This window comes from Talpa occidentalis, unplaced genomic scaffold (genome assembly GCF_014898055.3).
Source record: "Talpa occidentalis isolate TD23 unplaced genomic scaffold, MPIMG_talOcc4v2.1 talOcc4.13, whole genome shotgun sequence".
Taxonomy (NCBI): domain Eukaryota; kingdom Metazoa; phylum Chordata; class Mammalia; order Eulipotyphla; family Talpidae; genus Talpa; species Talpa occidentalis.
The window spans coordinates 69,443,810-69,469,302 of record NW_023601322.1 but is presented as its reverse complement, the minus strand read 5'-3'; the positions used below and the strand labels follow the sequence as shown (position 1 = coordinate 69,469,302).

The 25,493-nt window shown below is 38.7% G+C and overlaps 1 protein-coding gene across 1 annotated transcript in view; it reads left to right on the top strand.

Moving 5' to 3' along the window:
- Positions 1-25,493, top strand: part of KDM3B (lysine demethylase 3B) — a 60,246-nt gene that overhangs the window by 9,796 nt on the left and 24,957 nt on the right. The window contains exons 2-9 of the mRNA XM_037509212.1: positions 5,789-5,956; positions 9,124-9,237; positions 10,664-10,769; positions 12,562-12,686; positions 14,452-14,526; positions 17,135-17,734; positions 21,845-23,081; positions 24,435-24,636. Of these exons, the coding sequence (XP_037365109.1) occupies positions 5,789-5,956; positions 9,124-9,237; positions 10,664-10,769; positions 12,562-12,686; positions 14,452-14,526; positions 17,135-17,734; positions 21,845-23,081; positions 24,435-24,636 (2,627 nt within the window). The remainder of the gene's footprint in view (positions 1-5,788; positions 5,957-9,123; positions 9,238-10,663; positions 10,770-12,561; positions 12,687-14,451; positions 14,527-17,134; positions 17,735-21,844; positions 23,082-24,434; positions 24,637-25,493) is intronic.

The window sequence follows — 25,493 nt, the reverse complement described above, 5'->3', positions numbered from 1 at the left end:
GTCTTCTGTTTCCCTTACCTCTCACAGACATCACCATATTCTATTATTTTTCTCGAGTATATTTTCCTTTCCATTCATACAGTCTTATGACTTAGGTCCTCTCTTTCCTGGGTTATCATTGTTTTATAATTGGTCTCTCTGACTCCAGTTTCTTCCCTCTAAATTTTTTCCCACCCTGACCCCAAAATTCTTTTTAAAAATGTTAATAATATAAGTAATATTTGAATATATATTTTAAAGAAAGATTTATTGATCAAGCTGAAAATACTATTAATCTTCCTCAACCCCCCAAAATAATCTGCAACTTGCTTTTTTCCATGTGATGCATCTTGGATATCTTTCCACATTCATCTTATAGGTACATAAGATGAATCATTTGTTAAAACTTCTTTATATTTTCCCATAGTATAATAAAGTATGTTTAACCATTTACCTAACTGTAAAATATTTTGAAATTTTTATTTTCTTTTTTAAAGATTTATTTATTTATGCATACAAGAACTGGGGTACAGGCCAGAGGTGTGGGGGGTGAGAGGATTCATCAGAGACAGAGTGGGGTGCAGATCGACTGAAATCCACTGTTGAGGGGAGCAGCAGGCGAGCCAGAGAGGTCTGCTGCAACATGTGGGTATCTCCCTGGCCGGAGATTGAACTTGTGCTGCAGTGGCTGCGGACAGCTTCATAGGTTGTGTCTTAACCCCCTGTGCCACCAGGGAGGCCCTTATTTTTATTTTCTATATAAACCAACCAAGTGTTAAGAATTTTCCCCCAGGCCATCCCTAGTGGCTCAGGGGGTTAAGTCTCAGCACTATGAAGCTGTGGTACAGCAGACCTCTCGTGTCTTGTCCGCTGCTCCCCTCAGCAGTGTATTTCAGTAGATCTATCCCCTGGCAGGGAGCTATCCCACATGGTGCAGCAGACCTCTCCTGTCTCCCCTGCTGCTACCCTCAGCAGTGTACTTCAGTTACTAAGTCTGTTCTGCTTCCCACTCTATCTCTGGTGAATCCTCTTACCTCCTCTGGCCTACACCCAAGCTCTTGTATGTATAAGTAAATAAAATAAATCTTTTTTAAAAAAGAATTTTTCCCCAGTTGGCAATATCTTTCTGAAACATATTCCATATCTCCTCTTATCCCCTTTAAGACTGGTGCCTCCTCACATTTGTCCAGGCACCAGCCTTCTGAGAAACAAGTTGGCTGACGGGCCAAATGGTGTAGGGGGTGATTGGCAACTGGAGAGTGCAGTCAGTGTCTTAAAAGATGGCCAGACACATATTAAAAACAAACCAACCAGAGACCAACCTGCTGGTGAAAGGAGATACCTTTGCTAACAGGTTCTAGTTTATCATTCATCAACACCTAATCAGCTCTTTAGTTCACTTAACTAGCCTTCTGCTGGTCCTGAAACACTCAGTTTGCTTTTGTTTCTCTGCCATTGTACCTTTTCTGTCAGATGTGGCTTGTACTTTAAGATCTTTTATGTACCACTACTCTTTCTTGTTTCTTCTGTGAAAACATTCTAGTTTCCCAAGGCAGATGCCTTCTTTAGTCTAACATAGCATGTTCAAATCTTTTTTATTGCCCTTGTTATCTAGCTCTGTAATAATTTCTGTACCTCTCTGTTGGCTCATCTAGGATGTGAGTTCCTCCTGCCAAGTGCTACCATATCCACCTTGATATTCTTGGCCCTGGCAAGTGCTACACATATAAGAGGTGTTCTATTTTCGTTGAGTGAGTAAATAATGAATAATTTTATTAATTCTAGTAAGAATGGCCTTGGGGAGAACCAGAAACCAGACTGATGATTATATAATTATATGACAAACATGGATACTTAGAGTATTCTGATTACTACCAACTGATTTTATCAAACTTAGGGTAACTTGATTTTTTAAGAACTTGATTTAAATGCCATTGAAATGAATGTAAATAGCATGTAAGCAATAAAAGGAATTTGAAATGAAAGCAAGAGGTTTACAATGAACTCTCTTTAACTAACAAAATATTTTGCATCTAGTCCTTGAGTTCTAATTGTATATACAGTACTGTTTGCAACTTTTACTCAGATGCAAAATCTTTAAAGACTTTAAGAACCATCTCAAATTTTAATCCTGTTAATATTATGAACCTGTGTGGGTCATCTCTGACTCAGACCAAACACTGCCATTGATTTTTATATCCCTTTTTCCGGTCCTACAGCTTGGCCACTACCTTTTTAAGAATTCACATTCTATGTGTTTTGATCTGAAATGATTCTTTACCTTCTATATTCTAACTCTCCATTTTTCTAGTGGGTGAAGCACAGAGATAGGGTTAGAAAATAAGCCTTACTAGTGGGAGAACATCTCTACATTTAGCCACATTCTATATTGTTGTCAGAAGAAATTCATATCGTTAGCCTAGAGCTATAGCTCGACCCTAGAATGTATAGCACTGTGGTTGTTGTCAAGTTAAACACTTTATTCCAAATCCTTGCCCACACAAGTTGAATAATTGCTCTTAAACTAGGTGAACTCTGGCTCCCAAATACTTCAGCTTTTCACTGTTTTCAGATTTGTGATGGATTCCTGAGTAGTAACTTTCATAATGTTCAAGTTCTTGTGTACAAAAAGTGAAAATCATTACAGCTTTAGAATAATTGACTTCTGCAATTTTGTTCTTGTATTTGTGTATTGGTATGACTTAGATTTTGTGATTCATACACTGATTTTTAAAGTGGTTGGTAAGGGCCTCCCCTGGTGGCGCAGCAGTTGAGCGCTGGGTTGCGAGGCTGCCCGCAGCCTCTGCAGCGCCAGTTCGATTCCCGGCCGCTCAGCGAGGGTTCCACAAAAAATTAAATAAATAAATAAAGTGGTTGGTAAATTAGGATTGCACTGTGTCACCTAGCTGTCAGCCACCACAGAGCCTCAACATCTGGATTTCTAAGTCATGCCCATTAGGACACCGTGTTACTCAGAGTTTGACTCAGCCTAGGCATTGAATACTCCACACTCCTTTTCCTGTTTTGCAAAGTGTTCTCTGTCTTCCAGCCATCACTTGCTTCTGACTTCAGTTTATCTTTGTAATGACTCTTCTGCTATCCTAGGCAGCGCTTCAAAAATTCAAGTCATTTTTAGGTTTTCCCTTATACTTACATCTAGTCAGTCATCTGGCTTAGTGATAGAATTCATGGATTTTCATTAGCACAAGTCACTTCCTACTCTCACCACTAGGTCATGTAAAACCACTGCCTAATCCTTCCTGTCCCCCAACTCTAATCCATCTATACCCATTGCTGGCTAACTGCGTTTTCCTAAAACCAGCTGCTCTGTTCCTATCTTGACCTCAGTCAGAAACCTTCAATTTTTAATCACAATTGCATAGGTATACACATTACCATTGATGTGTATAAAACCCTAATTTTTTTATTCTGGTATTCTTAGTCTTCTACATAGACACCTAGTCTTTTTATCATTAACTTCTGCTCCTTCCACACAGTGTATTAGCTTCTGGCCATTCTAGAACTTGACTGGTGCTTTTCTTGGCCTTAGTGCCTATCAGTCCCTCCACATACCAGAAGTGATCTCACCTGCTTCTGATCATCCACTGTACTTTCATTTATGTTGATTCTATATCACTGCTCAAGTAGTGCTTTGCCATTGGCACAAAATGCTTTTGAATCCCTTATTTAATTTGCACAACCAGTCAGTGAGGTAAGACAGGTGTGTCTTATTAGAAGGAAGAAAACCAAGACTTGAGGGAAGAGTAAGTTGCCCAAGTTTTATAATTAATAGAGTGGAGCTAAGACTCAAACCTAGGCTTCCTGCAACATAAATCTCAACCTTTTTCTCCCTTACTTGGTGCCTGAGTCTGAACTTAAATATTTAAGTTTGAATTTATCTCTTTCCAATTGCCTACAAGTTATTTGAAGTTGTGTTTGATTCCCCTAGGATGTACATGTGTACATGAGTGAACTCACTTGTATATTAAGTAGTGTAGTTCAGGGTACTCTAATCTTTTGCTGTAAAAATCATGCTCCTTTCAACCTTGGTTATTGTTTGTTTTTTAAGTAGAAGTGGAGCTTGCTTGTATTATAAATTATAAAAATAGAGCTTTATATGATAAATTTAACCTCTGGGATAACTTTTCCACAGTGTGCCTCAGTTCACAAGTATTTATTGCCTATGAAGTTATTAAGCCTAATGCTAGACTATTATAGTTTGACACCTTTGAAGTTTAGTGTCCCAAATTTTCATATAATCATAACTTTAATTTTTATGTGATTGGAGGAGAACATTTATCAACAAAAGTTCAGTAATTGTGTTAATAGTTTTGAATTTTTTTCATTCTATTATCTACATATTTGAAAAGTAATGGTACATACCTGTGCAAGACCTCTAGTACTTAGTCTATAGGAAATACCTGGTGCCTCCAAGTTCTTACAGATAGATCTTCCTGGTAACTTCATGGTTCCCAGTTGGGAGTTAATGGCTGAGGAGATTCTGATGTTGTCCTACCACACCTCATTGTTGCCTTAGGAAGTTTCATGTGAAATTTCTATGAGAAATTTCTCATAGAGCCAGGAGGTTGGGAAAGTGTTGCTTTCCTCTTAATTGCTTTATGTTTTGCTTGTAGACAGTGAGAACTGTGTGACTGACCTCTTCATTGCTTTATGTTTTGCTTGTAGACAGTGAGAACTGTGTGACTGACTCTTCATTTTCAGATTGGCCTTCAGGAAGTTCAGAACCAAATAATACCACTCAGTTATAGCAGCTCTATACATCCTTAATGCCTGCCTACGTTCCCCCTGTTTTTCACTTTGATAATTATCTTCTTATTGTAGTTCACTTGGCTCTGATTTTTAATGCATATATTATCATCTTATTGCATTTGTTTCCCAAAAACCAACTAAAATTATTTGAAAATGGAATGGAATATAAATATATACTCTACCCTTTCATTTGTGGCCAGCTATATATTAGGCACTGGACATACCAGGTACCCCTGTGTATATGTCTTCCCCTTTTTTGCTAAGTCAGAATTTATGTGGAAAAACTAAACTTAGGTACATTGTTAGAAAAATGTAGTTTCCTTTCATGTGAATCTCTTTAAAAAATAAAAAAACACAAACTCTTTACAGTGTCTACCTAAGTATGTCTCAAAAGTGAAGTGTCTCAGGGAGGAAGCAAAGCATTGTGATGACAGCTTGCCTCTGCTAGCAAATTTGAGATCATTGCTGGCAGTAATACATAAGAAATCCACACACTGCACTGGTAGAACTGGTTTACCCCCCCCCCCACCAATATTATTTTGTAACACATATATTCCACCTATTCAAACTAATTTTGAAAGTAATTCATAGTCATTTTCAGTAGAAGTATGAAAAAACGGTAATTTTTTATTTCCAATATGTAAGACTGTGAGTTCCTTGAGACTTGGAAATGTGCTAGATTCCTCTCTATATCACTGAGCCTAGCATGGTGCCTGATACATAGAAAGCCCCTGTTAGTGTGCATAGATATGAATGGGAAACTCAGAGGTGCAAATTTCATTAGGGTCATTGCTAAAAATTACTAACTGGATAATTCATGTCCCCTTTTAACTCTGTTCCCCCTTTTCAGATTGGGGCTGAGGCCAGCTTCCTGGTGCTGAAGTAAGATTGGTTTTTATTGAAATCCATTAAGAGAACTTAAAAACAAGTTAGTAGAATTTTACTAGTCAGTTGTTCAAAACAGGGGGGTTGTGTTTATATATTTTAGTATGAAATTCTTCCAAATATGACCTTCAAACGGCTTTTTGTATCTTTGCAGATCTTCGTAGAATTTGATGGCTGTAACTGGAAACAACACTCCTGGGTTAAAGTTCATGCTGAAGAAGTTATTGTGCTTCTACTAGAAGGGTCTCTAGTATGGGCACCCCGGAAGGACCCAGTCCTTGTCCAGGGCACTCAAGTCTCAATTGCACAGTGGCCAGCCCTGGTAAGAGAATTTTACTGTCTAGAAATATTTCGGCTTTACTTCTATTCTATAACTGGGTTTTCTTTAAACCTGAACTCATTAGAGTACTCAAAGCTCCATGTTTTGTCCTAACACTGCCTTTCTGAATTTACCAACACAGAAATTAGGGGAGATCTTTTTCTCTTGTGTCTTCTGAAACTTTTTTACATTAGCTAATATTTGTTACTTTTTGTTTCTAAAGAATTTCTTCACTAAAAAAGAAAGGGACTAAAGTCTTTTCTTATAGTAAGGTTATGAAACAATGTTTATAATTCTTAGTCTTTTTTTCCTGATGGAAACTGTATTTTTTTCCAGCTTCATTGAGACATAAAACATTATGTAAGTTTGTGTACAATTTGACAGTTGATATATATGTATAAATGTCAAAATGATTACCACAGTAAGGTTAATTTATTCATTGGCTCACATAGTTACCTTTTTTTGTGTGTGGTAAGAACTTTTACAATCTATACTATCAGCAACTTTAAAGTATACAATACAGTATAGTCTCTATGGCATACATTAGATCCTCAGAACTTATTCATCTTGTAAATGAAGTTTGTACCCTTTGATTAACCTCACCCATTTCTCCCATACCTTCTACCCCTGGCAACCACCAATCTATTCTGTTTCTATGATATTTTTTTTCGATGTCACATGTAAGTTATGTCACACAGTATTTATCTCTCTGTGTCTGACTTATTTCACTTAGCATAGTGCCCTCAAGGTTCGTCCATGTTGCCATCAGTGGCAGAATTACCCATTTTTTATGGCTGAATAGTACTCTGTGGTTTATATCATGTACCACATTTTCTTTATCCATTCATCCATGCCAGACACAGGTTGTTGATATGTCTTGGTTATTATAAATAATACTGCAGTATACATGGGGGTACAGATAACTCTGTGAGATAGTGATTTCATTTCCTTTAGCTATATATACAGAAGTGGGTTTGCTAGATCATATGGTAGGTATATTTTTAATTTTTTGAAAAGCCTCCATTTTGTTTTCCATAATGGCTGTGCTGATTTACATTCCCACTAACACTGCACAAGAGTTCCCTCTTACCAACATCCTTGTCTCACTTAAAATCTTTTATCTTTGTTAATAGCCATTGTAGCAGATGTTAGGTATTGTGGTTTCAGTTTGCATTTTGCTAAAGATTAGTGACATTAATCTCCTTATCAAGTACTTGTTGGTCATTTATATACTTTCTTCAGAAAAAATGTCTTCTGAGTAATTTGCCCATATTTTAATTGTGTTCTTTCTGTTTTGCTGTTGAGTTGTATGAGTTCCTTATATATTTGGCTATTAACCCTATTATCAGATGTATGATAATATATTGCAAATATTTCCTCCCATTCCATGAGTTGCCTTTTCATGGATACAAGAACTGGGGTATAGGCCAGAGGTGTGAGGGGTGAGAGGACACCAAAGACAGAGTGGGGAGCAGAACAGGAGGATTGACTGAAATACACTGCTGAGGGGAGCAGCAGGTGAGACAGGAGAGGTCTACTGCGTCTGGTGGGTCAGCCCCCTGGCCAGGGATTGAACTCGTGCTGCAGTGGCTACAGATAACTTCATAGTGCTGTGACTTAACCCCTAGTGCCACCAAGGAGGCCCCAAAAGCTTTTAATGTGAGGTGGTATTCCTCCCACTTGTTTATTTTTCCTTTTTGTTGTTTGTGCTTAGCTTTTTAAAATTGTTTCATGAGGTGGGACAAAATTTAATTCTGACAGTATACATTTGTTTCTGTTAACAAAGTATAGAATAGGGCCTCCCTGGTGGCGCAGGTGCTTCCCTCAGCAGTGTATTTCAGCCAGTTTGCCTATTCTGTTCCCTACTCTGTCTCTAGTGAATCCTCTCCCTCCCAGCATCTATGGCCTGTACCCCATCTCTTGTATGCATAAATAAATAAATCTTTAAAAAACAAAAAACAAAGTATATGTTAAGGTACAGGAAGCAGATGTCTACAATTATCCTGTTTAAAAGTTTCATTGTAAAGGACCTTCAAATAAAACACTTCTGCTTCTGCTGGTAAAAAAAAAAAGTATAGAATAATTGGTCACTTTTTTTCTTTTATTTATCTATTTATCTATTTATTTATTTATTTATTGCTCAGAAGAACTGGAGTGTGTAGGCCAGAGTTGCAGGGTTGGGGGAGGGTTGAGATGATTCACCAAAGACAGAGTGGGGAGAAGAACAGGCAGATATACTGCTAAGGGGAGCAGCAGGCAAAATAGGAGAGGTCTGCTGTGTCATGTAGGTTAGCTCCTTGGCCGGGTATTGAACTCAGGCCATAGTGGTGATAGTGCTGAAACTTAACCCCTAGGCCACCAGGGAGGCCATCCTATATTTATTTCTCCTGTGTCTAACCAAATTAAATTAGTAGTATCTAAACCAAACATTTTTTTTACCTGTTTATTATACATATTACCACTTTCTAAACTAGTTGTCTTTTTTCATTTGTTTCTTTTTGTTTCTAATTGAACTTTCAGAAGAAACTTAAATGGATCAGGGCCCCTTGGTGACTTTTGTGAACTTTTTATTAATGAAATAATAATATGAATTTATCCATGCATATTTATACCAGTTTTTATTTTAGAAATCTCACAAAGATTTCAGGTATTCTAGAGATGGTAATGGCATAACTTTTTTTCTGGGAGTTGACTGTAATTTAGTCCTCTTGAAGCCTGGCAAGATAATTATTCAGATCTCTAGAGAGAATAAGGAATTTTTCATTTGTCTTGTCATTTTCAACCATAAATAAGAGTGTTTAGCTTCTGCTCTGGTATGCTTCCTTTGATTATCTGGCAGACAGATCCTGGCTTGGGAGTGTTCCCAAGGACTTATGCTTTAGCTTATTTATATATATATATATATATTTATATATATATATTTCTAGGTTGAGAGACATATTTATATATTTATATATTATATATTTATATATATTTATTTATATTTTATGTTATATTTATTTATATTTTTATATTATATTTATTTATATTATTTATATATTATATATATTTATATATATATTTCTAGGTTGAAAGACATTAGTAATGGATATTTTTCTCTGAAGTAGAGATTGAGTTGAATTCTTATTTTCTTTTTCAAATTCTAATCAATTTCTTATTGTACTTCACAGACTTTTACTCCCCTAGTAGATAAACTGGGTTTGGGTTCTGTGGTTCCAGTTGAATACCTTCTGGATCGAGAGCTTCGTTTCCTGTCAGATGCTAATGGGTTGCATCTGTTCCAGGTACTTAACACTTGTTCTAGTCCTAAGTTTATGTCTCTCTTGGCTAATTTCTTTGTTGATTATAAATATAGATGGTTTTCTTTTAGTATTGATGCAAGTGAATGAGGAAGTTAGACTGGGGTAGGTAGCTAGACTGGGGTCAGGATGCCCCAACCCAGTAAAAACCGATTCTTCAGAAAACCCACACAATGCCAAAGCAACAGACCAAAGCTCATTCCAGGAAAACAGACCAGGGTTGGGCCTCGACCAATCAATAAGAGACAACAGCACTGAGATGCCCGTCAGATCCCCATCCCCAACCCCTCTATACTCATATAAACCCCTGCTTTTTGCCCTCTCAATGGCTACCCATTCAGGATCCCTCTTTGCTCAGAGAGCTTTACTGTCCTTCTCCTCATCTGCCAATAAATCTCTTTCTGCCTAACTCTGGTCTCGACCTTAAATTCATTCCTTACTGAGACAAGAACCAAGAGTAGAGCCAGACCCCAAGCCTGATTCAAAAGAACTTCCTTCCAATAATTCTCTGCCTTTTAAAGTTTCTCTGCTTCTTTGTAAAGTACATTTGGTGGCTGAGATATCTTTCCTATTCTACAAGCCCACACCCTAACCTCAAATAACTTCAGACCATAATTCTGAGGGTCTGCTCAGAAGAGGTAGCTACTTCTATAACTTGAGCCTGAGGGGCCTACATTTATGTTAGTGGAAGGGAGGCTGAGAGTTTGGGCTGACTCCAAGAAGCATTAAATACTGAAAATTTTAAGTATTATATCTTTAGTTACAAAGAAAAAGGTGATAAGTTCATAGTTTAAATAAACTAGTATCTGTCTGAGTTAGAGCTTCAAAATTTATGGATGGTAATATTTCTCACTTTGTAGGGATCATGTCTAAAGGTTAAAAACCAGAGGACTTTTAAGAGTTTTTCTGTCTTATTGAGGCAGCCAAGAGCAGTATTTCCTAAACTGAGTTCTGTGAAATATTAATGATTATTTCTTTGTTGATAGGTCTTCCTCCCTCACTCCCTCTCAGCAACCTTACTTTATAATCTTTGTAAACCTCATGATTACATGAGTAGACACTTGGTAATTGTTGGATAAATACCAAAATAAGCCAAAAGATTTACATGGAGTAAAATGTTTTGTGGTTACATAAGTATGAGAAACACTGACCTAAACAGGTATTTTTCCTCATGGCTGCTCAGAGCCTTTAACACGCTATTGTATGTAGAAACATATAGCATTTGATATTTCTTAAATCTAATTGATCGTAGTAACATCCTTGTTTTTTGCATCTCATGAGACTAGGGTCCTACAAAATATTCTTTGGCAGAACCTGATACAGAGTTCCTCAGGGGTATGATTCTTCTTATCTGGTTAGATATCATTACTATTCATTTTAATGTTCAGTTTTCTTCTTTCATCATTACCAGATGGGAACAGATAGCCAAAACCAAATTCTTCTGGAACATGCTGCACTGAGAGAAACAGTTAATGCTTTGATCAGTGACCAAAAGTTACAAGAGATATTCAGCAGAGGTAAGAACAGACAGTCTTCTGTCACTGAATTCTGAATCAGGTGTGTTTGGTCAGTGTTGAAAATGGGGAGGATAACACACCACTCTAAACATTTGTGCTTACCTTCTTTTTGTAACTAGAGTAAAAAATGTCACCAGTTGACTGGATCTCTAGAATAGATTGGGAAAATACTGAGACCACTATCTCCCCTACACATTGCATTTCATAATACACAGTTTTGTGGCTGTTTTGTGTTTTAAGTATTTATAAGGACAAACCTATTAAACGCTATGTTAAGGTATTGGAGATATAACCATGAGCTAAAAAATCTCTGCCCTTGTTGAGCTTACTCTCTGTCAGGTTTTCAAGAATAAAGACTTTTAAGACACCAACAAGGTATATTCATAAAGTGAGGTGTCTACAGACTCATGCACATTAACAGCATGCTGCTTTTCAAGAATGAAAACCAAAAAAAAGATTGTTAACTTTTTCCAGGTCAGATACAGGTTTTATGAAAGATTTTACACAAAGGGCAGGCTATTGCTTCAGTTATCCTTCCCTTCATGTCACATTCACTCCTCTTCCTTTCTGAGCCTCCATGATAATCATGTTTGTTGGTGAAATAGGGTCCTTGATTCTCTTATCAAACTAAACCTAAACAGGTAAAAATAAGAGTACTGGCCTATTTGAGGAAAGGGAGTATCAGGATAGAATGTTTAATAATCAAGGGAAATCATGGAATAAGAACATAAGGAAAATTTGATAGACTACTGAGTGGACAGAATGATAGAGGGAGATGTATATGAGTATGTATTAGAAAAAATAAAAAGCTTAATTATAGCTCTGAGAAAATTCAAATAATGATTTAGCTATATAGTCTCAAATGTATAAGATAAACCTGAGAGAGAAACTGTCCTTTTTGGATGGGCAGCTAAAATTGCAGGGTAGCATTACCTGCTGATAAAGTAATATCTTTGAAACTCTGTGTTCCTAGGAAGACAAGTGCTATATTTGTTCAGACTATTATTAGTGCAGAGACTGGAAACCTCAATAAATTGAACTCTCTACCTACTGTTATTGAAAGTCAAATAGCAGAATGCAAGGTTGTGTATCATCTCTATGGTCACTTAACATAATAACACTTGACAACATACTATCCTCCCATATTTTTATGTATGTCAGATAGAACTGGGTACATTTTTTTACTACCTGTAGTCTTTGATTCATAAGTTTGCTTTCTCTTCCTTGTATTGTTTCGATAATCAGACAGTTGAGGTAAAATAGAATCAAGTTTGGGTGATTTTAAGGAATCTCCAAGTTAACAGAATTTACAGAGTCACTGGGGAAAAATAAGTTGGTTTTTTTTTTGGTTTTTTTTTTTTTTTAAGATTTATTTATTTATTTATACATACATACAAGCACTGGGTACAGTCAGAAGCGCGGGAGGGTGAGAGAATTCACCAGAGCCAGAGCAGGGAGCAGAGCAGGCAGAAGGACCGAAGTACACTGCTGAGGGGAGCAGCGGGCGGCAGGAGAGGTCTGCGCACCATGTGGGACCCTCCTCTGGTGGCCGGGGAGCAGCCGGGGATTGAACCGGCGCTGCAGAGGCTGCAGGCAGCTTCGCAACGCAGCGCTCAACTGCTGCGCCACCAGGGAGGCCCGAAAAATAAGTTTTGTTGCTGAGTATGGAACTCCATTTAAAGGACTGAAAGTACCAAAGACTTACACCATATAATTTTCCTTCTGTTTTAAAAAATACTTAGGAAATATAGCTTAACCAAAAATATTTGAAACTGACTAATCTCTCTTTTAGGTCCCTACAGTGTTCAAGGTCACAGGGTCAAAGTATACCAGCCTGAGGGGGAAGAAAGTTGGCTCTGTGGTGTCGTGAGTCATCAAGACTCTATCACCCGTCTTATGGAGGTGTCAGTAACTGAGGTAGGCGCTGTGTTATTTTGTTTAAGACCTGACCATCCCCTAACAGTGTTGTTCCACGACATGGAAGAAGAATTGGGTTCCGTCTCTGGATCATTTAATGACTATATGACACTGAGAAAGGCTGTTTAACTTCTTAACCTTGCTGTTCTCATCAGTAAGTTAGAGGTAATTAGATAACTTGCCACTGAACCTCACAGCTCTGATTTGGGAACTGAGATAAGGTATTTGAAAGTGCTTTGAAATCGGTAAAGCAATGTACAAATGTGAAGTGGTGTCATTTTATCATATTCATAAAAACTTATAGTCAAAAATCTGGGTCAGTTAGCATTTGCTTTTGTAGTATTTATACCTTAGATGCTGATATTCTCTTTTTCTGCTGAAAAAAATTGTCTCTGAAGTAATAAGTGGAAAGAGCATAGCACCTGGAGACCTGTCTAGGAAAAACAGTAGAATGTTTCGAAACAAAAGCTACTTATGACATCTTGAATTTGTTTCAGACTTTGCTTTAAAAGTCATATTGAATGTAAACATACATGATTTTATTTATGTCTTGACTTTTTATTACTAATCTTTATTTTAAAATTTGAAACAGTATAAAATAAATAGTGAAAGCCACCCCTTCCCCTAGGGAAATAGCACTCACTCCAATAGTAACCAACGTTAAACAGTTTGGTATGTATCCATATTCTTCATCTTATGTCTCTGTGTCCTGACATATTATCTTATATAATACTTATGTAAATCATACATTAACAAATGGGGTCATATGTTACATGGAGTTCTGTAATTTTTACCCTTTTTACTTAATTATAAATTATAAATGTCTTTGTGTCAATTTATAGAAACTGCCTCATCCTTTTAAAATAGATGCCTCCTCTTCCTCTAATGAAGTATCATAACTAATTTAATCTAAAATGATGGCCATTTAAATCATTGACAGTACTTTCACTAATTCAAATAATGCCACAGTTAATATCCTAGACCGTATGTCATTGTACACTATTTCACATTATTTATTGAAATAAATTTCTAGGCATAGAATTGCTGCATCAAAGGAAGTGCACATAAATCCGACACTCACATTGTTTTTATTCTTTAAAGTAGTATTTTTAATGATCATTGCTTCTGATGTTTTTCGATTTCTTTGTTATACAGAATAGGATTATTTAAGAGATGAAAAATTTGAAATTAATGTCTCTAAAAAAGACACTAGAACATTGAACTCAGTTCCTTTATTCACTCAACAAATATTTGAATGCTTACTATTTTCCAGACCTTGCTTTAAAATATGTTGTTAGGGCCTCCTCTGGTGGCGTAGGTGGTTGAGCACGGTGCTGTGAAGCTGTCTGCAGCTTCTGCAGCGCCGGTTCGATCCCGGCCTGCCAGCGAGGGTCCCACATAATGCCACAGACCTCTCCGCCTCGCCCACTGCTCCCCTCAGCAGTGTATTTTGTCAGTCTGCCTGTTCTGTTCCCTGCTCTGTCTCTCATGAATTCTCTCATCCTCCCGCTCATCTGGCCTGTACCCTGGTTCTTGTGTAAATGAATAAGTAAATCTTTTAAAAATATGTTTTTATTCTAGCAGTAAATAGATTGTAGAGATTTCTGCTTTCATGAGGCTTTCATTCTAGTCGGGGGGTAGGAACAAAGAGATAATTACATAGATTAGAAAAATACATGTGTTTTTGGTGGACTAGGCTTTACATCTTTTCTCTCTCTCTTTTTTTCTTTTTTTTTTTTTTTTTGCCATCCTGCTCCTACCGTAGAGTGGTGAGATCAAGTCCGTAGATCCCAGATTGATCCATGTGATGCTGATGGATAATTCAACGCCTCAGAATGAGGTACAGTAATGAACTGAGTCTGAGTAGACTCCTCAACTTGCATTATCTTGTTATGTAGATTCTTTATGTGTGTGTTATCCAAGGATACTCTGGCTTTCAGTTCTGGTCACTTTACATTCATTACTTTCCATGGTCTGGTCTAGTTAAGGGAGTATAATCTCAAGAAAGAAACCTAGTATCTGAGACAGCTCCTTTAGTCATGGCTATGTTCTCTAGCCATTTAAAAGTTCATAGCCTAACTATTTCTTCTTATGTTCTTTAAGGACAGATACATTTGAAAAATAGAGTAGAAAGTTAAAGACATAATAAGTGGTAGTAATATTCATGACCTAGTCTGTAATAAGAGAGGGAGGAGAAGCTGCATCCTCTTTTTCTTTCCATTAGGTGGTAGTGAGCTCCAAGGGAGTATGAAATTCCATATCCCAAGAAGAATCAAACCAAACAGGTACCTATTTCAGTGCTCAGCACACAGTGGATTACTCCATAATTATGAACCAGGCCAACTCTTGGTTCATTTAGAATTATCATGGTGTCCCCCACCCTCCATCCCCCGACCCCCTGCCAAAAAAAATAGTGTTGCAAATTGTTGCCTAACCAATCAAGAACTCCTGTGTGAATTTCCTTCAGCAGGACATTGACTCAGACAACTATCTGTGTATTTCTCATAGTCTCTTAACACCTCTAATACTGCTATGTTGACTACTTCAGCAAAGTATATTGTCCGTTCTCATCTTTATCCAGTTATTCCTGACCTGCTAAAATAAGATCACAGTAGGAAAAGAAGATTCAGGATTAAATTTAATAGCTCTTTACTACATATTATATTACCACAGATAGAATAGTTCTCTTGACTATATTTATATGGCTTTAAACACCTGTTACTTTGATGATGTATAAGTCCCCTTTTGTATTCTCTTCCTTATTTCATTCATATATTAAACACCTGTTACATGATAAGGTACATTCATCTGGCCAGATAAAGCTGGAGGGTGTTGGTCATAGTGTCCTAGGCTGCTCCTAATCACGTGTGTCCTGTTTTTTTAGGACATATAAGTTGTTGCTCAGGGAGGTTGCTGTGAGCTAGGCTCTGCCAATTGGCTAGATGAGTGAGTGATGAGATCTGTGTTTTTCTGCAACAGATGTTCCTTCTTAACGTTTATAGCTTTGCCATGATGTGACTCTCAGATAGCAAAGTGTGATTATTATTAACAGTTATACAATCAGTTCCATAGACAGATTCTACAGTAACCCTTCTTAGATATCCACGGTTATCTCATCATGAACAGGAAAAGAGAGATTTCACCGACCATACTTCTATAGTTCCATGACACTAAAAACTAGGTGGTGATAGGGGTTGAAGAAAAGGTGATGTTTTAAAAAAAGATCAAATGAAAACTATTTTTAGCAAATAAAAATAGCTCTTGAATGAAAGATTGAGAAACTTAGATTAATATTACCGACAGTATGGGGGAAACAAGTAAATCTTGAACTTTGGTTAAGAGTTGTAGTAGGAAATTAAAGGAGTTAAGACAGAATCGAAGACAGAAAAGAAATATAGAAGTGCAGGAAGACATATAAAATTTGAAAACATTTTAGTTACAACAGTGGCAATAATGATTGCAACAAATGTACAGATCTACACAATCTGTAAATATTCAATGGCAATAAAAGTAGACTTAAGTTGGTAAATGTAATGACTAAATAACTGTCACTAACTTTTTGCAGTCCTAACCCACGTTATCTGAATAAAAAAACGATATGAAGGTTTGAATAAAACTGAAAGGAATACCTGCTTCATGGTGGGATACCAGTCTAAGGAATATTACAGATACAAGTCCTTGCTGCATAAAGATTGCCTAAGATAATGTTAGCTGTCTCCCAAGACTTCCTCCCCTTTTCCTTAGGGAAAGATTTCATTCAGACATAAGAATTATTTGGCCTCTACACTAAGGCACAAGTAATATTGCATGAGTGAAATTATTTCAAGAGCTGAGAGGTTTGGCTGTTTGGTCTGTGGTAGCCTGCCTTTTTTATTTCCCTCTAATTGCTTTTAAACAATGTCTGGAGCCTGTTTGTGTCTTTATAGTGTCCATAGAACAATCTAGACTTCTGTTGGAGTCATCTTTCCTTTGGTCATTGGCTCACAAATGTTGGTTTTCCTATTGTGACTTTCCTATTAGTGACTTCTGGATTGAGGAGATCTTATATTTTATATTTCAGTACTTGAAGTGCCACTTTCTGTCTAACAAGGAAGTAAATAGATTTTATCATCAAGGGGTAAATGAGCTTTCAGAATAGCTTTCACAGTTTGTTTTGTAAAATAAATTCCACAAATTTTTTAAACCCTCAAAGTGTATTTCAGGAAGTTCAATGCATTTTGTTTAAGGGAAAGTTTGCCAAGTTTATTAATCTCTAGTAACCACTGTCTTGAATATGTGTTATGTAAATGGAATCACAGGAAGATTGGAGGTTTTTGACAAAGGGGAGTCTCAGAGATGGCATTGGAACTTGGCGATCTATGCCTGCTTTGATAGTCTGCTTCTGATTTATGGTTTTCACAGGTTGGAAAGTCCCTGATAATAAATCTTTTTTGAATTTTGTTTTGTAGGGGGGTACCTTAAAAGCAGTAAAATCTTCCAAAGGAAAGAAGAAGAGAGAGAGCATAGAGGGGAAAGATGGCCGAAGGAGGAAAAGTGCTTCGGACTCTGGGTGTGACCCTGCATCAAAGAAATTAAAAGGAGACAGGGGTGAAGTAGACAGTAATGGGAGCGATGGAGGTGAGGCAAGCCGAGGGCCCTGGAAAGGAGGGAATGCCAGTGGAGAGCCAGGGCTGGATCAGAGAGCGAAGCAGCCATCAACTGCATTTGTCCCTCAGATTAACCGCAACATTCGCTTTGCCACTTACACCAAAGAAAACGGCAGGACTCTGGTGGTGCAGGATGAGCCAGTAGGTGGGGAGACACCTGTACCTTTCACTCCGTATTCTACAGCCACAGGTCAGACACCTTTGGCTCCAGAGGTGGGTGGAGCCGAAAACAAAGAGACAGGAAAAACACTGGAACAAGTTGGCCAGGGCATGGTGGCTTCAGCAGCTGTGGTCACTACCGCCAGCTCTACCCCAACCACGGTGAGGATCTCAGACACTGGCCTTGCAGCAGGGACTGGGCCGGAAAAACAGAAAGGCAGCTGGTCACAGGCCCCAGGAGAGGTGAGTTGTTTCAGGGGCAGATTTTCAAGATTCGGGTTCATTCTTTTACCCTCTTTATTGTTAACACATTAAAAAGCACCTCCTATGCCACAGGGAAGGAGTATTTCTGAAACAAGCCTTAAATTGTACTCTGTAGATAGTCCTTTAACTGCTCATTGGGCAAATGCGTCTATTTTAATAACTTTATTAGCTCTTAACAGTCACCTGAACAATTGAGCTAATCAAAAACTGATTATACAAGTCAATTTAATGAGATGTTGAAATAGATCTGGTGAGGAATCTTTTTAATTCAGTGATCTGTTTAGTTCATGTAGTGGTCGAACCTATACCAGGACTACAAGACACAAGGTTAATGAATTAAGTGTTGGTGATGGTAAACACTATAATTAAGATGATGTGAAAATTACTATTACCAACCCATATTTTCAGTTCATCAATTTCTTTTTTTTTTTTTTAAAGAGGCATGTATTTTTATTTATGTATTTATTTGTTTGTTTGTTTGTTTGTTTATACATGCATTGGGTACAGTCAGAAGCGCGGGAGGGTGAGAGAATTCACCAGAGCCAGAGCGGGGAGCAGAGCAGGCAGAAGGACCGAAATACACTGCTGAGGGGAGCAGCGGGCGGCAGGAGAGGTCTGCGCGCCATGTGGGACCCTCCTCTGGTGGCCGGGGAGCAGCCGGGGATCGAACCGGCGCCGCAGAGGCCGCGGGCAGCTTTGCAACCCAGCGCTCAACCGCTGCGCCACCGGGGAGGCCCCCTCAGTTCATCAATTTCTATATTTTCCCTTGACATGAGGCTTCTTTCCATAATTTGATATGGCCATAAAAGTTTGTTGTTGTTTTCCCAACTTAATCTTTTTAAACCTTACTTGGAAAATTTGATGGAATTAATCACAGTAGTATCCATAGTACTGTATTCTTTCTCTGGTATGTATGTATTGTTGCTGAAATGGAACTTTTAAATGCAAGTTAATATCAAGTTAACTCTTTTTTTGGTCACCAAGGAATCTTTTTTTTTTTTTTTTTTTTTCCAAACTGGCTGTTAGCTCAAACTGGAATCTGAAATACAAAGATAAAATACTAAATGAATATATATAGGAAATTATATATAGTAATAAAATTGCTATATATAGTAAACTATATGTAGGAAATTACTGTGTGCTAAGTACTGTATTTTATAAACAAAGACTTGAAATTCCTATTTGAAGGAGCTCACATCCTAAAATGGAATCATTTTAAATATAACAAAACCCAATAAAAAATGGCATGTACATTTCATCTGACAACTTCCCCTCCCTAACAAACGCAGCATGTTAATCCCTAGTGTGCAGGAATAGGAAGAGAGGTGAAGTGTCCATGCAGAAGAGAAGGCTTATAAATACAGCTTTCACACTGTTCATGGTTACTTCATCAGCATTCCCAAGAGAACTAGGTGAGGATTTGTAGTGTTGAATTGCCCAAATTAATTAAAATCATCTCCATGTCAAAGGTAATACAGATATAAATGGGGATTACAAAATACACCAATTTTATATGCTGTGAAAAGAGATACAATGTATGCTATTATTCTTGGAGAAGCAAAGATGAATGGATGACATGTTAATTCTAAGGGCATTTTCCAAACTGCTTGGAGAAACTATATCAGTAACTTTGCTAATGTGTTAGCCTAAATATTCTTCTGGGATGTGACTTAAAAATACAGAAATGGATGTTTCCATTATGAAGTTGAATCTAAAATAGGGACACAGACCCCAGAAACTTCTTGCCCAAAAAATAGAGTTGAAATCTGTTTGTCATCACTTTCTATAAGAAAAGAACTTGGAATTTAATCATTGAAGGAAAATTAAAGACCATCCAAATTATTTTTCATTCATGTGGGTATTTATTTTTAAAGGGTAACTTTACTAGTGAAACTTGAGGTATACCTATGCTGGTTTCCTGTAGTCATGCAGGTGTCAAGGCTCCTGGCCAAATCCTCTTAGTGAAACAACAACAAAGTCTCAGGGCTGTGTCTGTCTATTCACTTCTTTTTTGTTGGGTAAGGGTTTAAATCAATGGTAGTTGGTTAATGGAAAATTTAAAAAAAAGAAAGAAATGAACTTTAAATTTTTAACTCTAAATACCCTGAAGCAGTCATTTGGAGGCTGTTGATCACCTTCCAGGTTCTCATGCCTCTGTGCCACCCTCACACAAAGTCCTAATATAGACTCCTCTTGCATATTTAAAGAGCACCTTAAATAAATTAAACTCCCCCCTTTTTCAACAACAGTCCTTTTGTTTACCTGGAATAATTTTTTACACTGTGGTAAAATAATACCTAACATAAAATAGGCCATTTTAACCATGTTAAAGTGTACAATGCTGTGACCTTTAGTATAGCCACAATGTTGTGCAACCATCACCACTGTCTAGTTCCAGGAATTTTTATCATCCCAAAAGGAAACCTTTTTTTTTTTTTTTTTTTCTTATTTATATAAGCACTGGGTACAGTCAGAAGCGTGGAAGGGTGAGAGAATTCACCAAAGCCAGAGCGTAGAACAGAACAGGCAGACTGACGAAATTCACTGCTGAGGGGAGCAGCAGGCAGCAGGAGAGGTCTGCGCGCCATGTGGGACCCTCGCCCGGTGGCCGGGGATCAAACCGGCACTGCAGAGGCTGCGGGCAGCTTCGCAACCCAGCGCTCAACCGCTGCGCCACCGGGGAGGCCCTTTTTTTTTTTTTTTTTAAAGATTTATTTTATTTATACAAGAGCCGGGGTACAGGCCAGATGCACAGGAGGGTGAGGATTCACCAGAGACAGAGCGGGGAACAGAACAGGCAGATTGATGAAATACACTGCTGAGGGGAGCAGTGGGCAAGACAGGAGAGGTCTGCTAACCATGTGGGCTGCTTGGAGGTAGGTGGGGATCGAACTGGCACTGCAGAGGCTGCAGACAGCTTCATAGAGCTGCGTTCAACTGTTGCCTGCGCCACTAAGGAAGCCCCCCCAAAAGGAAACCTTTATGCATTAAGCAGCCATGGAGTAATTTTTATTTCTAGTGTTTTAAAGTGAATGGTCAGGGAGACCATCCTCTACTATCTGAAAGTTAATTTTAATTTTATTATTATTTTTAGTAATCTATATGTAAGGATCTGGATTTTTTTAAACTAGCAACTGTTACATACATAACGGCTTATACCTTCCCATGGATGTTTCTCTCTGTGTGCATATATGGAAATGTAATATATATTCAAAAATGACCCTATCCTTTATTCACATGCAGATGTTAATATTGTCAGGGTAAAAGAAGTAAAGTGTTTTTTTCATTCTCCAGTTTGTTAAGCTGGAAGCATGACCACACTTCCTTTTTAGAGTCTTATTAGCTCCTCATGATAACAAAAGGGTTCAATAACCTTTAATTTAAGAGCTAAAATTCTTTAATTTTAGCATCTTTAGGTCTAACTATAATTAAAGCAGATATTCAATCTTTGAGTTGACTTGGACCCATAAATAAATGGCCATATTTCAAAAGAGTGCATTTTGGGGAATTCTAGACTAATAAAGAGAATACTTTTCCTTAATGTACAGTAAGATTGTCAGGAAGCTGAAGTCACTTTTGTAAGATGGGCATTTTGCAATAGCTGAAATCAATCAAAACCTTAACAATTGAGCCAGTAACAAGGTCACTAAGTATATTTCATAGTAAAAGCTGATCTCTGCTCAGGAACCCTTTTCCTCCAATTACCTGGTGGTATCTTGTCATTTCCAAATAGATAGATACTAAGTCAGTGGCCATACCATCCTGAACATGCCCAAGTTTGTCCATACAGATACTAAGAGGCCTACACAGCCTTCTACTGCTGCCACAACCAGTTGGCTAATCACCAAATGAGTGACAGGATAAATGAAATCCTGTTTTCTAATTCACCTTACTATAGATACCCTCTATGTAGTCTCTGGCAGGTTTCTCCCCTAGTGCTGATGAAATCTAATATTAAGGGCAGTTTTCTTGGAATTAGAGGCAGAAAAAAGTTGACTAGCTCACAAGAAATGTTGACCTAGATCCAAGAAAGATCATAAGGTTCTTAAGAGAAGCCATCATCACTAACTTAGATTACCTTCTTTTCAGAATTCAAGAAATTCTATTCTGGCTTCTTCTGGATTTGGAGCATCTCTCCCAAGTTCATCACAACCTTTGACTTTTGGAAGTGGAAGGAGCCAATCCAATGGGGTTCTAGCTACAGAGACCAAATCTTTGGGCTTCTCTTTTGGCTGCAGCTCTGCACCAGAGTCTCAGAAAGACTCCGACCTCTCCAAAAACTTGTTTTTTCAGTGCATGTCCCAAACATTACCCACCAGTAACTACTTCACTACCGCTTCAGAGAGTTTGATTGATGATTCCTCCAGTCGAGACTCATTTAAACAAAGCCTTGAGAGCCTATGTAAAGGCAGATCCGCTCTTGGAGCAGATTCTAAATCCGGCTCTAAGGCTGGCAGCTCTGTGGACCGAAAAGTGCCCGCAGAGTCCATGCCCACCCTCACGCCAGCCTTTCCACGGAGCCTCCTTAATACCCGAACCCCAGAGAGTCATGAAAATCTATTTTTACAGCCCCCTAAACTGTCCCGAGAAGAGCCCTCTAACCCTTTCCTGGCATTTGTGGAAAAAGTTGAACACAGCCCTTTCAGCAGCTTTGCATCTCAGGCATCAGGTAGCTCTTCCACTGCTACCACAGTCACCTCTAAGGCAGCACCCAGCTGGCCCGAGTCTCACTCCTCTGCAGACTCGGCATCTTTAGCAAAGAAGAAAACTCTCTTCATCACAACTGACTCCTCCAAGCTGGTGTCCGGGGTTCTGGGCTCAGCTCTTACCACCGGAGGTCCGAGCCTCTCAGCAATGGGGAATGGCCGCTCCAGTTCACCCACCAGCAGCCTCACCCAGCCCATTGAAATGCCTACTCTCTCCTCCAGCCCCACAGAGGAGAGGCCAACTGTGGGGCCTGGGCAGCAGGACAATCCCCTCCTCAAAACCTTTAGTAATGTCTTTGGCAGGCACTCAGGCAGCTTTCTGTCCTCCCCAGCTGATTTTTCACAGGAGAACAAAGCTCCTTTTGAAGCTGTGAAAAGGTTCTCACTGGATGAGCGAAGCTTGGCCTGCAGACAGGACTCAGACTCCAGCACCAACAGTGACCTGTCAGATTTGAGCGACTCTGAGGAGCAGCTGCAGGCCAAAACTGGCTTGAAGGGGATTCCGGAGCACCTGATGGGGAAGCTGGGCCCCAATGGGGAGCGCAGTGCTGAACTGTTGCTGGGCAAAGGCAAAGGGAAGCAGGCCCCCAAGGGCCGGCCTCGGACCGCCCCCTTGAAAGGTGATCCTGCTGGGGCTTTACTTGGGCTTGGCTGTAGCCCTAGATTCGAATGCCTTTTTTTTTTTTCCCTTAAGTAATGATTTTGGCTGATCAGTCTTAATTCCTTTTTTTTTTTTAATTTGTTTTTTGCATAGAAGAACTGGGGTGTAGACCAGAGGTGCAGGGCAGGTGGTGGGGGTGTGTATGTGTGAGAGGATTCACCAGAGACAGAGTGGGATACAGAACAGGTATATTTACTAAAACATACTGCTAAGGGGAACAGCAGGCAAGACATGAGAGGTCTGGTGTGCCATATGTGGGTTAGCTCCCTGGCTGGGGATCGAACTGAGGCCAACCATAGTTGTGATAGCACTGAGACTTAATCCCTAGGCCACCAGGAGGCCCTTGAATGCCTTTTCTGGTCTGTGGAAGTAGAGGCACTGTCTTTGATGGAAAGTTTGGTAATCTCTAGAATTACATAGCCAGAGATGCTCGGTAGGAGAACCCTTGTAGATCTTCTGCTTCATGGCAAGATTGTACCTAAACCAGCACAGTACAGGGGGACGGCGGGATCTCTGTTACATATAATGATAATGCCACAAAGAAAGGACCTTGATCTTATTTTCAGTAAGAACTCTTTCTTAATGTTTTTTTCATCCCTTTTCTACTTCACTTTAGCCCATCCTTTTTAGTTGCAAAGTACTAGTCTCCGTTCTCATGTAGCAGCTTTTGTAGAGAATCATCCCTCCATTTCCTCCTCCCTTGACATCTATATTAAGTTTTCATGCTCTTCCAAAAGCCATTAACTCCTATTATGTAAGGTTATGTTCAGAATGTATAAGGATAAGTGTTTAAGAGAAAGTCTGATGGTAAAAATAACTTATCGTTAGGAATTGGTATCCCATGGGAGCCCATGATTCTGTGATTGATAGAACAGTCGTCCTGAGGGGCTGGAGGCAAGAAGCAACTACCATCTGCATTTTGGATTTATTTTATTTATTTATGTATACAAGAGCTGGGGTGTAGGCCAGACGTGCAGAGGGGCAGGAGTGAAGGGATTCACCAGAGACAGTGGGGAGCAGAACAGGTGGATTGAGTGAAATACATAGCATTTTGGGTTCTTATTCATGCCCAAAGTTGCTTGGCCTAATGAGGCACTTCCCACAAATTATCCATGATCTTTAGCTCCTAAGTAAAACCTCTTTGCTCTTTCCCCTTCCTCTTTGTGAGGATGGACCTGAAGAGCACATGCCCAAGCAATGCAGAGAGGAGTGGCCCAGGTCAGGGCACTTGTCTTTGCCCAAGATCTTAATCTTATAAAGTCTCATTTATACCACTTATGATCCATCCTTTCTCCTCCCTCCCTTGCCACAGTTGGCCAATCAGTGCTGAAAGATGTAAGCAAAGTGAAGAAGCTGAAGCAGTCTGGAGAGCCCTTCCTGCAGGATGGGTCGTGCATCAATGTAGCCCCTCACTTGCATAAGTGTCGTGAATGCCGCCTGGAGCGGTATCGGAAGTTTAAGGAACAAGAGCAAGATGATTCCACTGTGGCCTGCCGCTTCTTTCACTTTCGGAGGTATCCAAACTCCTCTCTTTGCCTCCTTTAGTTTCCGGTAGTGATACAACTCCCACCCTTTTCCTGAATCTAAATATATTTCATTCACAAACTTTCTCATATTCCTTTCACATTTGCTCTTAGAGCCTATGCTGAGGATCTCCTGTAGTAATCATTTAGTTTGAATTGTGAAATGACCTGTAGCTTTGTCCTTAGAAAATTGAAGTTGCACAGTTTTGGTGTCAGCCCCTGAGCTACATTTTGTTATTCCTATCTTGATTCCATTTAAAAGCAGTGGTATAATCAGGACTCCATTTTGTCTTATGGATCTGCCTGACCACTTACTCCCCTTCAGTACTGGGATAACTGGAATCCCCTAGAGAGAAGGGGGAGTAAGATTAGGACTGTGAAGCATCTTTGGGATAGAGATAACTAATAAAAGTTATAAGGATAATCTTGCTTTTACCAAACAACAGCTAGTTACTCTTTTTCTGCTCAGTGAACCTAGAAAAGAAATTTCTTCTAAATGATATTTCAAGAATCTCAAAAATTTAAAGAAATCCAAATGATTTCTCCATGTAGTGTGAATTTACTTACTCAACAAATGTTTATTGAGCACATAATGTGTGCCAGCCATTGTTCTACGCATTGAGGATTAAACAATGTACAGAACTATCAAATTCCAATCTTTAGTAGGTTTGTACTCTAGTTGGAGAGGCAGGCAGTAAATCAGAAAAAAAAAAGAATAAATATATGATATGTCAACTGATAATAACTATGAGAAAAATAAAGAAGGGGAAGAGGATTAAAGTGTGATGAGACTATAGGGACTATAGTTTAAAACACAATGATTTTAGAAAGTGAGATTTGAGTGATGA